The sequence below is a fragment of the Mesoplodon bidens genome, assembly GCF_964165515.1.
Source record: "Mesoplodon bidens genome assembly, chromosome: 7".
Lineage (NCBI taxonomy): Eukaryota > Metazoa > Chordata > Mammalia > Artiodactyla > Ziphiidae > Mesoplodon > Mesoplodon bidens.
The window spans coordinates 61,050,684-61,065,029 of NC_138164.1; the positions used below are offsets into that span (position 1 = coordinate 61,050,684).

At 36.6% G+C, this 14,346-nt stretch overlaps 1 protein-coding gene across 3 annotated transcripts in view; it reads right to left on the reverse strand.

Moving 5' to 3' along the window:
- PGM2L1 (phosphoglucomutase 2 like 1) overlaps positions 1-14,346 on the reverse strand; it is a 74,698-nt gene that overhangs the window by 19,530 nt on the left and 40,822 nt on the right. For all 3 annotated transcript variants that reach the window (XR_014016268.1, XM_081239103.1, XM_081239102.1), the window contains exons 4-11: positions 13,914-13,998; positions 10,414-10,497; positions 5,351-5,544; positions 4,308-4,497; positions 3,649-3,746; positions 2,765-2,945; positions 527-620; positions 75-204 (exon numbers count right to left, since the gene is read on the reverse strand). Coding sequence is in view for 2 of the 3 variants with exons in the window: in XM_081239103.1 (XP_081095229.1) it covers positions 75-204; positions 527-620; positions 2,765-2,945; positions 3,649-3,746; positions 4,308-4,497; positions 5,351-5,544; positions 10,414-10,497; positions 13,914-13,998 (1,056 nt within the window). In the remaining variant the exon portion in view is untranslated. The remainder of the gene's footprint in view (positions 1-74; positions 205-526; positions 621-2,764; positions 2,946-3,648; positions 3,747-4,307; positions 4,498-5,350; positions 5,545-10,413; positions 10,498-13,913; positions 13,999-14,346) is intronic.

The following is a 14,346-nucleotide window of genomic DNA, read 5'->3' on the forward strand; positions in this document are numbered from 1 at the left end:
AAATTTAGAAGGTTAAAAGTAGCACCAAAACAATAAAATAATTAGAATGCGAAATTCCTAATAGTAGAACTTACTTTTCATAAACCTGAATCAGTTGTTGTTTCAATGTTATATTCATGGTTTCCAGGTAAGATGCCATCTCAGCAACAACAACGGCTGCACTCACCCCATCCTTATCCAAAACTGAAGTTCCACACAGAAAACCTAAGAATTAAAAACATCTTTAAAAAGAAGGAAAACACAAGCCTATATATAATTTCAACAGTTTTACATTTCTTCAGAAGGACCAATGAATTTAAAAGCCTAGTAATAAATGAAACCCACCGATACTGAAGGTATTTAGGGGACCTTTAAGGTCTTTTTTTTTTTTTCCTGATGAGAAATGTATCTACACATTTTGGAGTTTGCGGTGGTTTTTTTTTTAAACTCAAAATGCAAAACCAGATGACAAAAACTCCTCTGTACAGAATTAATTTTAAAAAATGCTCTCATTCAAATTTCAAATATTTTAATATTTACTACATACCAATAGACTCCTCAAATGCAAAAAGGACTTCTTTCCCATTTTCCAGAAGGTCTTTTATCCTACTTCCAATCCATTTAAAACCTGGTAACGTTTCCTGAAATGCAGAGGAGGCCATTCTAGTTAAGTGACTCTCTCATAAAAATACATATTAGAGAAAAGTCTGTCACTAAATGCACATAACACTTCCATAGTGATCTTCTGTTATGGTCTTCACCACAAAGATTTATATAGTGGTAAACATATAGTCATAAAGGGCACAGATACACACACTGTCGTGACTGATGACCTACCATTTTATCGAGCACAGAAATAGGTGATGTAATCCACGAAATATAATCCAATAAGTGGTGATGCATAAAGTCACAAAGTAACATACACACATATATTATGACCATCTGCTATTTATCAAGCACTGTAACAGCTGCTTTTAATGCTCACAAAAACTCTGTTGCTGAAACAGAGGCTCAGAGGTTCAATAAATTTGCCCAAGATTACACTGCATATAAGAGATGAAGCCAGGATTCAATTACACTCCTTCTTAGAAATTGTCCTTTAAGCTGTATTATAAGCACTAATATAAAAGTGCCTATGAAGGTTGTAATTTAGTCCATCTGGGCAATCAAAGGCGTTAAAGTTTTTTTTTTGCGGTACCCATGCCTCTCACTGCTGTGACCTCTCCCGTTGCGGAGCACAGGCTCTGGACGCGCAGGCTCAGCAGCCATGGCTCACGGGCTTAGCCGCTCCGCGGCATGTGGGATCTTCCCGGACCGGGGCACGAACCTGTGTCCCCTGCATCGGCAGGCGGACTCTCAACCACTGCGCCACCAGGGAAGCCCAAAGCTTTTTAATGATACGTTTTTAACATTATCACAACATATACTTGAACCAAGTGTACTTTTACCATAACAGCATGGCCCAAATAAAACCATCAAAAAGTGACTAAGTCCTTCTTTGGAAATTAGATTTGAGGAATTTTCATCTGATGAACTACTGTTCATTTTAAAGACATGAACTCTTTTAGAGTCAATAGAAAGAGCATGTAATACACAGTGACTCTGGAGCTCTCCATTACTAATTTAAGATTTCTCATTCACCTCTCTACCTCCTCACTGGAAAAAAAAAAAAGCCAAAAATATCTGCAGCACCCCATCCCCAACAAAAACAAGGAGGCACATTTATAAATAGGTCTTCAGAATCATGTTCTTTTTTCTCTTTTGTGCTCATTATACATTTTTCTTTCTACAAGGAAAAGGTTAACATTAGAGTAATTCAGAATTTTAGGTTTGAATAAATTTTCAATTTCTTCTATTTTGCTATTTGTACTTTAGAAAGCCAGAGACTGGAAGTTCTATTTCATTAAGGAAGGTTCAATTTTCTTTTAGTTAGCCAATTAGTGTTAAGACCTGTAGCTTGATTGTGGCTCAAGAAAAATGCCCAGAGGTGACTTTTTCACTGATGTTTGGCAAAGTTGGCAGAGGAAAAGTAACTTAATTGGTGTCAGTCCCAGTAGCTATAAAAGTGGTCAGTTTAACTGCCCGAGGCTCACAAAGGTTAATGATCTGTGCTGAGAGAGAGTCATTATTTGTTTTTTGGATGTAGAATCACTGGGTCTTAATTTGCAATCTAGGGGACTACTTAAAGTTTCTTAAGACTGAACTTGAAGAGCCTAAACATGCAGTCAATGACACCTACAATTTTTTGGAGTGGAGTTTATGCGATTGATGAGGTCACTCGGAGCCAGATTTTCTCAGTATGGAAGCCAGATACTGTTGTATGGAATAGTAAGCATTAAGGCAATTTTTTGTTTGTTTGTTTGTTTTTTGCGGTACGCGGGCCTCTCACCGCTGTGGCCTCTCCTGTCGTGGAGCACAGGCTCCGGACGTGCAAGCTCAATGGCCATGGCTCACGGGCCCAGCTGCTCCGCGGCATGTGGGATCTTCCCGGACCAGGGCACGAACCCATGTCCCCAGCATCGGCAGGCGGACTCTCAACCACTGCGCCACCAGGGAAGCCCAAGGCAATTTTTAAAGAACGTCCTATCTTAGTTTCAGAAACTCACATACAAGATGAATTTGGCTCAACGTTACTAAACAATCAAAAAGATTAAAGTGTTAACAGAATTAGAAAAAAAGAGGGAATTAGAAATGAAATCAATAAAAGTCAGTTTTGGTGGGAAGATGGCTTTAATTTATAGAAATAGGTTTAGAAAAGGAGCACAGAGATATTATCTATTCTTACTTCAAAGTGAAATCCTTCTTTTAGTGCAATTGCCTTCAAAATTTTGGAAGAGACTGTGGTGGCTAACATATAAATGTTCTTCACATCAGCATTTCTTGATTTATTTTTCTTCCAGCAATCAAACATCCACCACCCAAACAAAGCTGCCAACTCATTCCCTGTGAAAACTTTCCAATCACCACTGTAGAGAGAATGAAAATTCAAGTCAAGACCTTTATAACTTCTCATTAAAACTCCTTGACCCCAGGACCTACAAATTACCATCATTCACACAGGAAAACCCAAAAACTACTGTATGGGATTTTTGAGAAAACATTTACTACTACTTCTCTAACTGACCAGGGAGAGCTTAGGGTAGGAATGGCAGCAAAGTACTTTGAAAAATTATTATGCTGTTACTTTTATTTTCTTACTTAATGAGAAATATGTTATAATATGATGTCCTCTTTATGTAAAGACATTTGTCACCACATTATAATGGCAAAAATACACAGCAACCAAAAGGACCATGATTAGGAAATGATTACACTGATAAAGCAATCTGTTGCGATACTATGCCAGTTTAAAAATGAATATTTTAAACAATATTTAAGGACAGAGAAAAATGCTCACAGTACAATATTAACTGGAAATAATCAAGATACAAAACTATATATAGTATGATTACAATTTTATAAAAAACAAATATATCTTAAATATTTGAATAGAGATAACATAGGAAGGAAATGTCAAAATATCAATCTAGGTGGTTATCTCTGGATAGTATGCTTATGGGAGATTTATTTTCTTATTTTTTTTATTATTTCCAATGAGCCTATAAGACTTAAAATCAAAAACTATTTGTCAAAGTTTAAGCTTTTCATCAAATAAGAGGTTTTACTTACTTCTCCTGAAGTTCTGCCACTGCCAGTCGGTCTGCATCAGGATCTGTGGCTAGCACTATCCGGGCATTTTCTTTCTCTGCCAGTCTCAAAGAAAGTTCCTGAAATGGTGACCCAAAAAGCTGGATTGCATTGAAGATGTTAAATTCAATGTAATATTCCTAAATGTAGGCACTATGTTAGTGATACGAATTCTAGAAGGAACTTAGTTTGGCTAAATTTTTTTTTTTTACTTTATTTTACTGAAGTATAGTTGATTTACAATGTTGCGTTGATTTCTGCTGTACAGCAAAGTGATTCAGTTATACATATATATACATTCTTTTTCATATTCTTTTCCATTATGGTTTATCACAGGATATTGAATATAGTCCCCTGTGCTATACAAGTGCTATACAAGTAGGACCTTGTTGTTTATCCATTCTATATATAATAGTCTGCATCTGCTAATCTGGTTTGGCTAAATTTAAAATAAGCCTAGAAGTAGGGATATCCACCATAGAGATTTCAAACAAAACAGAATATATGGCTCTAATATAATTTAAAAGATGTAAACTAAAGTGTTTTTTGCTTTTGTAAGTAATCTTTGAACTGTCTAAGAGTTCTAGCTATATGATAAAGTTTAATACACTAATAATAATTTAAATATAGAAAAAATATACCAGCACAGATTCCCCTTCTTCAGGATTTGGGCATTTAACAGTAGAAAAGTCTGGATCAGGATCTTTTTGTTCTGGTACTGGAATTGGAGGCTTAAAACCAAATACTTGAAAAGCCAACTGCACATAGTCATGTCCGACTCCATGAAAAGATGTATGTACAAATTTCAAGGTGGTCTTTGAGTTTAATTCCCTGTAAAGGAAAATATCATTCAGTCAATATCATAAAACTCACTACTTGTGGTATAATTAAAATAATCTAGAGAAAAAGCTAAAATTTATTTTGCTAGAATAAGGAAAATATATTCAACAAGCCATGATATTTTCTAAAAATAGTGTTAGCTATTTATGGAATAGTTACAGAAATATGGAAATAGGTAAGGAAAAATCAAATTTCAGAGGAAATTTCCTTACCTTATATAGAGTGAATACATATATTCAGCTATAATTTTTAACAGCTTTATTGAGAGTTAATCAATATACTATAAATTCATCCATCGATAGTATACAATTGAATGGCTTTCACTATATTCACAGAGTTGTTCAACCATTACCATAATCAATTTTAAAACATTCTCATTACCCACCAAAAAACTCCATACCCCATAGCCACCACACCCTAATCCTCCCATTTTTCCCAGCCATAGGTAGCACTAAATACACTTTCTGTTTCTATCTCTATAGATTTGCCTACACTGGACATTTCATATCAATGTAACCATACAACATGTGGTCCTTTGTGACTGGCTTCCTTCACTTAGCCTATTTTTAAAGTTTATCCATGTTGTAGTATACAACAGTACTTCATTTCTTTTCACTGCTGAATAATATTTCATTGTATGGATACACTACATTCTATTTATCCATTCATCAGTTAATGAGTATTTGAATGTTTGTGTTATTTCTACTTTTTAACTATTATGAATAGTAGTATTTAACGATAATTTTAATATAATGAATAGTCAACACATTTTTATCCCTATTGCTTTCTCTTATTTGTTAATCTTATGCTAAGGTAATATTATCCTATATTCCCACTTGGATACCTGTAAAAACAGATCTTTTTCAGATCTTCCATGTATCTCCTACAAATGTCCTGCAGAGGATCTCTCTTCAGTGGGCTGGTATCCACTAAATTATCATTCCAGGAACCATTCCAGGGTTCCACACATTCTTCTATACATTTCAGAATTTCTTTGTCATGAGGAGATGTGATCTGAGCACCGTTTTCCCAATAAACCTAGAAGATAGGTAAACACAGCTATAATTACTTGAAATGTTGGCCATATGTTTTCTTAGCTACAGTAGAGATATTTGACTTTAAAAAGAAGCATACCTAGGGCTTCCCTGGTGGCGCAGTGGTTGAGAGTCCGCCTGCCGATGCAGGGGACACGGGTTCGTGCCCCTATCCCGGAAGATCCCACATGCCGCGCAGCGGCTGGGCCCGCGAGCCATGGCCGCGGAGCCTGTGTGTCCGGAGCCTGTGCTCCGCAACGGGAGAGGCCACAGCAGTGAGAGGCCCGCGTACAGCAAAAAAAAAAAAAAAAAAAAAAAAGAAGCATACCTGGACTTCCCTGGTGGTGCAGTGGTTAAGAATCCGCCTGCCAATGCAGGGGACACGGGTTTAAGCCCTGGTCCAGGAAGATCCCACATGCCGTGGAGCAACTAAGCCCGTGCACAACTACTGAGCCTGTGCTCTAGAGCCCGCGAGCCACAACTACTGAGCCCACATGCCACAACCACTGAAGCCTGTGCACTTAGAGCCCATGCTCCGCAACAGGTGAGGCCACCGCAATGAGAAGCCCGTGCACAGCAACAAAGACCCAACACAGCCAAAAATAAATAAATAAATAAATAAATAAAAAGAAGCATACCAAATTAATCAAGTAGAAAATGTGAACACTGGACTAACTTAATAAATACCTAAGGATATTGATAGTAATGATTCAACAGGGATTTTTCAATAAAATGATCCAGTATTATTTTCTCATTTAGAAGTATACTTTAATAACAATACAAGTAAAATATAATCGGGGCATCATTATGACAATGTTAAAATATGCATATACCATAATGTACAATCATAATCTTAGATCTATAGCTAAATATATACTAAAGAAGATCTAAGAAACCATGGAGTATCCATGAAACTTGATACTATGAAATTTTAGCATTATAAAATGGTTCTGTTATATGATAAAGAAGAAATTATTTTTCAGCTATAAATTAAAGTAGAATTTATGTCACACTCAATAAAGTCTATTCCAGGAAAGATAGTTAACATGCTAATTATTCCATACACATTTCAGTATATGTATTTTCAGTATTTAATGAAAATACATTTCATTAAGTTGTCAGTTTGTCAAGTAGCCTGATCAACAAGACAGTAGGAACAGTTAACAAAAAAGCAAGAAAATGTATTTCTATAATTCACAGGATCTCAAGGTTAGAAGGGACTCTGCTTAGAGAATATCTATACCAACTTCTCCCATGTATTTGACATGAATCCCTTCTACTGTGTCCTGAATGAAGGAAAGAATACTTTTGAATATATACTATGTACAAAACTCTGTATCAAGCAATATGGTAGACTACATGACCTAAAAATTCTCACTCTGTAAACACCTCAAAATGCTAGATAAAGTAGAAAAAGTATTATCTAAAATGCAGTTTGGTTCACAAGAAGGAAAGGGAAAACTACAGGCAGTGGGAAAAAAGGAAAGAATAGACAACCAGAGTGATAAAGCTGTGGGTTGACGCTGTGGCCACCTGGGGTTTAGGAACTGTTCGTTTATCTGACTCCTGAGTTTTGGGGGTTTTTTTTTGTTTGGTTGTTTTTTTTTATATCGGCTCCTGAGTTTTAATGCCCATGTGGAAGGTAGGGAATTGGAACTGAGATGCCACTCTTAGTGGAAACGTAGAATAGAAAAAGTTCTGCCCACTATTATTGAAAGATGATGAGGAAGCATGTCTGTTTCTTCCTAAATTCTGGGTGATTAAAAAATTTCAAATCTGAGATCTAAATTGACACAGAAATTGCTCCCAGTCAGTGAAACGCCTGTGTTTCCTGCAGAAATTTAAAAAAACAAAACCAAAAATTGCTCTTAAAGGATGCTCCCACATTCCAAGCAACCAACAACACTCTGTCAATAGGCCCTGAAAGCTCTTTATGAAAATTTATATAACATGAGAAAAAAACATCTTGGCCTTTCCTCCCTGCCTTGTAAGTGAATGTGATGCCTAGAGGAACAGCAACACATATAATGGCCATGCTTGAAGAAAAGGCCAAAAAAACTGCAGAGGCGCCAGACCCGACAACGCTGAGCTACAGAACCATGCCAGCAGCCACATACTTCTGGATTTTTTGTTATGTGAGAAAAATAAATTCCTATCAGCTTAAGCCACTTTTGTGGGTTTTCTGAACCTGCAGCAGAAAGTAGCCCTACCTGATTTAGTAACAGAAAAATCCATGCCACAAAATATACCCAGAAATAAACTTAAAAAGAAATGTAAAATATAAAAAATCTTTAAAATGTTACTGAAGGGGCTTCCCTGGTGGCGCCGTGGTTGAGAATCTGCCTGCTAATGCAGGGGACACGGGTTCGAGCCCTGGTCTGGGAAGATCCCACATGCCGCAGGGCAACTAGGCCCGTGAGCCACAACTACTGAGCCTGCGCGTCTGGAGCCTGTGCTCCACAACAAGAGAGGCCACAATAGTGAGAGGCCCGCGCAATGCGATGAAGAGTGGCCCCCGCTTGCCACAACTAGAGGAAGCCCTCGCACAGAAACGAAGACCCAACACAGCCAAAAATAAATAAATTAATTAATTAATTAAAAGAAAAATAAAATAAAATGTTACTGAAGGGTCTAAAAGAAGTCTTGGAAGAATAGAAAGATACATTCTGTTCTTGAATAAAGAGACTCAATCATATGAAAAAAATATTGAAGCTTCCTAAATTAATGTACAAGTGAAATATGATACCAATAAAAATGCCAACATAATTTTTCCAGATGGAAAAAAAATACCATAATACTATGCATGGAAAAATATCATAAATAAAGTCAAAAGGCAAATGACAATATGGGGGGAAAATATCTGAAAAACAAATGACCAAGAGCTACTTTGGAGTTCCTACAAATCAACAAGGAAAAGAGCAACTACCCAAGAAAAAAATGGGCAAAACCTTAAACAGACTTTTCAGGAAAGGGAACACAAATATCATATAAATGCATGAAAAGAAGCTCAACCTTACTCATAAGACAGGTACAGATTAAACATAACATTTCCACATATCTGATTGGCAAAGATGAAAAAGTTTGATAATACAATAATGGACCGTGTGGGATAAAGACCTTAATATTGGTGGTGAGAGTATCAATTAGAACCACCACCTTGAATAGAGAATGACAAATTTTATTTCATAGTCCCTTTGACTCAGAAGTTTCACATCTAGAAATTTATTTTATAGCTCAGCAGGGCCACAGATATATAATGTGAGCCACAATGCAAGTCATATTTACATTACATTCTTTTATTGTATTAACTGTCCGAAATCTGGTGTGTATTTTACACTTACAGCACATCTCAGTTCAGACTAGTCATATTTTAAGTGTTCGATAGCCATAGGTAGCTGGTGGCTATCAGCTTGGACAGTGCAGCTATAGATAAGAATAAAAACAATAGGTAACATTTATTATTTACTGGAGCCAGACACTATACTAAGCATTTTTCATGCACTATCTCCCTTAATCCTTACTCTCACCCTATGATGCTGGTTCTATTATTATTCTCAGTTTGTAGATGGAGAAACTAAAGCACAGAGAAATTAAGTAACTTGCCTTAGGTTACAAAGCTTCTGAGTGGCAGAGATAGGTTTCAAACCCGCAGTACGCGGGCCTCTCACTGTTGTGGCCTCTCCCGCCGCTGAGCACAGGCTCCGGATGCGCAGGCTCAGCGGCCACGGCCCACGGGCCCAGCCACTCCGCGCATGTGGGATCCTCCCGGACCGGGGCACGAACCCGCGTCCCCTGCATCGGCAGGCGGACCCTCAACCACTGCGCCACCAGGGAAGCCCACCTCTTTCGTTTTTATCATACCAGCCTCTTCCGGTCTTTGTCCTATCTCCAGCTCCTCTTCTTTCTCCCTTCACTTGAAGTAGATATTCCCTAGGGTTCCATTCTTGACCTCTTTTTCTAACCTACACTGTCTCTGGGCTGCTCATCCAAATAAAGAATTTCCAAATATTCTTATATGCTCTAATACAATATGTATGATGATCCCAAAATCTGTAACTTCAGCGCAGATTTCTCCCCTGAGCAACACATCTACATATTCAACTGCCTACAAGTCATTGCTGCCTGTTTGACCCACAAATCCCTCAGACTTAATTATGTCCAAAACTAATTAATTATGATTTTTCCCTGCCTCTATAAATGGTAACACTATCCATTTAGCTGGCCAAGGCCAAAATCTTAGATTAGGATTAAATATTCTTTTCCCCAGTAAAACAGAGCTTAGTGTGCCTGGAGTCTCCCTACACAAGATGAAAAGAGAATATAAGATCATGGACTCGTCAGCTAGGAGCCCCAAACACTGGTTCAATACTGTGCCATATCTTCTGTTTGCCCCTCCAGAGCCACTCTTCACCCTTCCCCACCCTGCTTTCTGCCATGAAGCCTGACACATCAAATAGATCCTGTGGCCAATAGGGAGTCCCAGCAGAAGGTTGGAGGGAGAGGAGAATGAGGTCAAGATACTATTCCTCTGGCTCTCTTCCATCAAACTCCCATTTATTCTTTAAGTTCTTGGTACAAAATGACTTTATTTCTGAAATGGTAGAGAGGGTGGATTTGGGATGGGTTGGGGAAATCAAAGGCAGTAAGATATCAGAAGTAAAAAGACCACTGAAGAGACTATTGTAATAGTACATATTGAAACGTAATAAGGGCCATTAGGGATACACATTCTTTGAGGGGTAGCCTCAATGTTTTTATCTTTCTGTTCCCAATGTCTAACCCTGCTCTCCACTGTAGAAAATATACTCAGCACATATTATTTAAATAAAATAAGAACTATGAAATGACCAAAGATGAGGAGTCCAAGGTTTACCTTGTATCCATTGTCTTCTTTGCGGTTGTGAGATGCAGTAATCATCACACCTGCAACTGCTTTGAGCTCCTGGACTGCATATGGCTAAAAAAACAATAACAATAAATATTTGTTTCTTAGCTACTCATACATTTGACATAAGAATAACTTTGATTAAATAACTGGAAAAGACATTAAGATATAAATAGCCTAAAACCTCAATAATCAGCTCCAGGTTCCTTGGGTGGGATATAACTAAAGCCATCTAAATATTAGGTCATCAGTAACGACCTAACTGTTAGACTGAATGGTTTTTTTCCCCCTCTAGTCTCATTTAACTTAGCCCTATAATTATTTTGTTCATTTAAAAAATATTTAACAAACACCTATTATATGCCAGATACTCCACAAGACTCTGGAGATATGAGAGGGGAATATAATCATAAAATATTAGACCTGGAAGTAAATTTAAGAAATCATCTAATGTATCAGATTTTACATATTTTAAACACTGTATACTGTTTATCCAACATTATATAATCATAAGGGAGAATATATAAGAGAAGAACTTAGGTCTCTTGCCTTCCAATTTGAAGATCTTTACATATACTCTGTGGCCTCTATAGCATATAAAGGTAAATTTACCATCTCCCCCAAAGTTAATTCCCAGGTTGAATTTCCCTTTTTCTTTGCAGTTATTATTTATTTGCCTAAGATGTTCCCCATATTCCTTCTTCCATCACATCCAACTTCTCTCCTCCTGGCCATGGGCGGGTGGACACGTGACCCTGATCTGACTAAAGTAACCTATTCCCTTAATGATTTAACTCAGAGACTGGCTCACAATCCAAGCCTGGTCAGAGTCTTTCTCTAAGATGTCTCTGCTATAGGTAGTCAAGGAAGATTGCCTTTTGACTCAAAGACATGGTGATAAAGGGTGCTAAAGATAACTTCCCTAGCAGCTAGAGCAAATCTACCTGCAATAAGAGAGGAAGGCCAACACATAGTTACAGCTGGAAATGGTAACCCAGTGGCAGACTCCTACATAAATGTTCTACATTTCTGGGCCCTCCCTGGTTTCTGTCATTCGTTAGAGCTAATTGTTTAGAAATTCCTTCAATTCTTTGAGCCACTCCATATATTTCCAATAAATCACTAGTAACAGTTTATAGAGACATTATCTAATGGTCAAACATTTGGTAAAACTTGTCCACAAAATCATGTGAACCTGGCATTTTTATTTTGAGAAGATAAATAAAAACCAGTCCAATTTCTTTAGTGGTTATAGGTCTATTCAGGTTTTCTATTTCTTATCAGTTTTGATGTATTAATTATTCTAGAAAATTGGCCAATTCTCCTACGTTTCACATTTATTTGCACTATGTTATTCAGAATATTGGATTTTCTTAATAGCTATGTATTTATTATTCACTTTTTTACTTTCTCTGTCTTTTTTTTCTTCATCATCCTTGCCAAAAGGCTTTGTCTATTTTATTAATTGTCTCTTCAGAGAGCCAACTCTCACTTTTGTTGATATACTCTTTTCTTTATTTTCTATTTAATTGATTTTTCCTCATATCTTTATTATTTCTTTTATTTTATTTGGATTTATTCTGTTTTGGTTCTAACATACAAAGTTAAAGTCTTAGCTCGTTATTCTAAAAATTTTTTTCCTAATATATTCATTAAGACTATAAATTTCCCTTTAAGTAGGGCTTTAGCTATATCCCATAGTTTTTGCTATTTATTGTTTTCATTGTTACTCAGTTTTAAATACAGACAGTCCTTGCTTTGCAAAGTTCCAGTATACATGAATTTCTGATACCATATTTTAGTTAAATAATACCAGTCTCCCAACAACATGCTCAAATTTTAGTTACCATGCTATACTGTGAGTAACTGCATCAAGTGTAAACCTGGCTGCTAGCTCTTCCGTCTGAAATAATTATGTATATAAGAGATCCATCATGATTAGTAACCAATCATGTCATCAAGTCTGTCAGTGATTGGTCACTGTGCATCTGTTAGTCAGCTTTCTCACAGACAGCAAAGCATGTAGTTGTGTTGCCTCATCTCCCAGTGATATACCCATTTGACAATTTTGCAAAAATGGATAACTGAAAGAAGGAACTGGCCAAAAAAGATGAAAGTGCAGCAAAGAAACAAAAGTGATAACAGTGGAAGTGACATTTGAATCGACCATAAATGGAGTTATAGAAGAAATAACCGGGAACGTTGACACTGCTGTCATTCAAGAGACTCTAAATGTGCAAGCAGATGAGCTTAGTGAAGGTGAATGTATGGATATAAATGAAGGATGTGGTTGTGATGAAAGGGATGAAGCTGTCCCAGAGGGAGTGATACTGGTAAAAAAAGCAATTCTCAGAGACATTTTATGATACTGAAAGTACAAGCGATAGGGAATTCCCTGATGGTCCAGTGGTTAGGACTCCACGCTTTCACTACTGAGGGCCTGGGTTCAATCCCTGGTTGGGAAGCTAAGATCCCACAAGCTGCACAGCACAACCAAAAAAAGAAAGAAAGTACAAAAGATAAAATGTGGGAAGCTGATCCAGACTTAGAAAGAAGTGTGATAATTCAGCAAGGCATAGAGAAGATGCTTACTCATATTGTTAAGTTATATGACAAGAAGCAAGCACTGGTCACAGTCTTGATACATTGTATTACAAAGAAATAAAACACTAAAGTGTTTTACCACTTCTAATGTTTTAAATTACAGAGTAGCAGATAAATATTAGTTTATTACTTTTTTCTTTTCTCTGTACATTTTTAATCAAGAGAAAAGGTATATTTAAGGTTTTGACAAAAAAATTTTAAAGGTCACAGAACAATCGAAATTTCCCCCATTGATAACTAACATTGCTTTGCATGGTTTTAGCTTACACAGTTATCTTTTCAGTCCTGCACTACCATGCAAAGCAAGGATGGCTATAGTTTCTAATCTTCATTATATCTTCCTTAATCCATAAATTACTTACGAATGTTTTTAAAATTCCAAACATATGGGGATTTGTGGGCTTCTTTATTTTAAATCTTACTGCATTGGGGTCCAGAGCTATGGCTTAATAAGCAATTATCTTGTATTTGTGAGATTTCCTTTGTGACCCTATTTGGTAAGAATGAGTATCCTACCATCACTGAATACAGGGTTTACACACAGACACACACACACACGATTAAGCACGCTAATTGTGTGTTTAAATCTATCCGTAATAATTTTTGCCTGCCTGATACATCAGTTTCTGAAAGAAGAGTATTAAAATATCCCACCATGACTGTGGATTTGTCAACTTGTTATAGATCAAATTCTTAGGTGGTTTGACACATGCTTGTTGAATGAAAATAAATTCAGAGCAAAACTGGTTTTCTTTAGGTCCCTCATATCACTTAATACAGAACTATATGCATGACAAAGATTTAAATCCTGCTTGATTTAAGAAATCTTTTCAAGAGCAATCTTTTCAATCTTTTCTGTACAATCAGTGATACAACGCACTTACTACAAAAGGCGTAGGAACATATCTTGAAAAAAGGTACACAGGAACATCTTTGGCCAGTAAGACTGCAGCAGTGAGTTTAGCAAGCCTAAAAAAAAGAGATTTCACTTGGTCCTTAGCTTTACATACTTTTTGAAAACCAACCTCCCATAAAATAAATGCATTACAATTATTCTGAATATACAGTAGCAGATACAACCGATTCCTATAATCACTAGTTATTTAAGATTCATGCTCCAACTTTAAAATGTTAAATAAGATTTTTTTTGAAAAGGAGTAACAAGGAACAGAATTGACATTTAAATTTCTTCCTTTTTTCTCATTCATCTTCTGATGGCTCTTTTAATAAGAAATAAAACATGCAAAAGGCAAAAAACATGGAAGAAAGCGAAACCAGAGACTTTGATAAACACAATATGCCTATTTACCCCGTGAA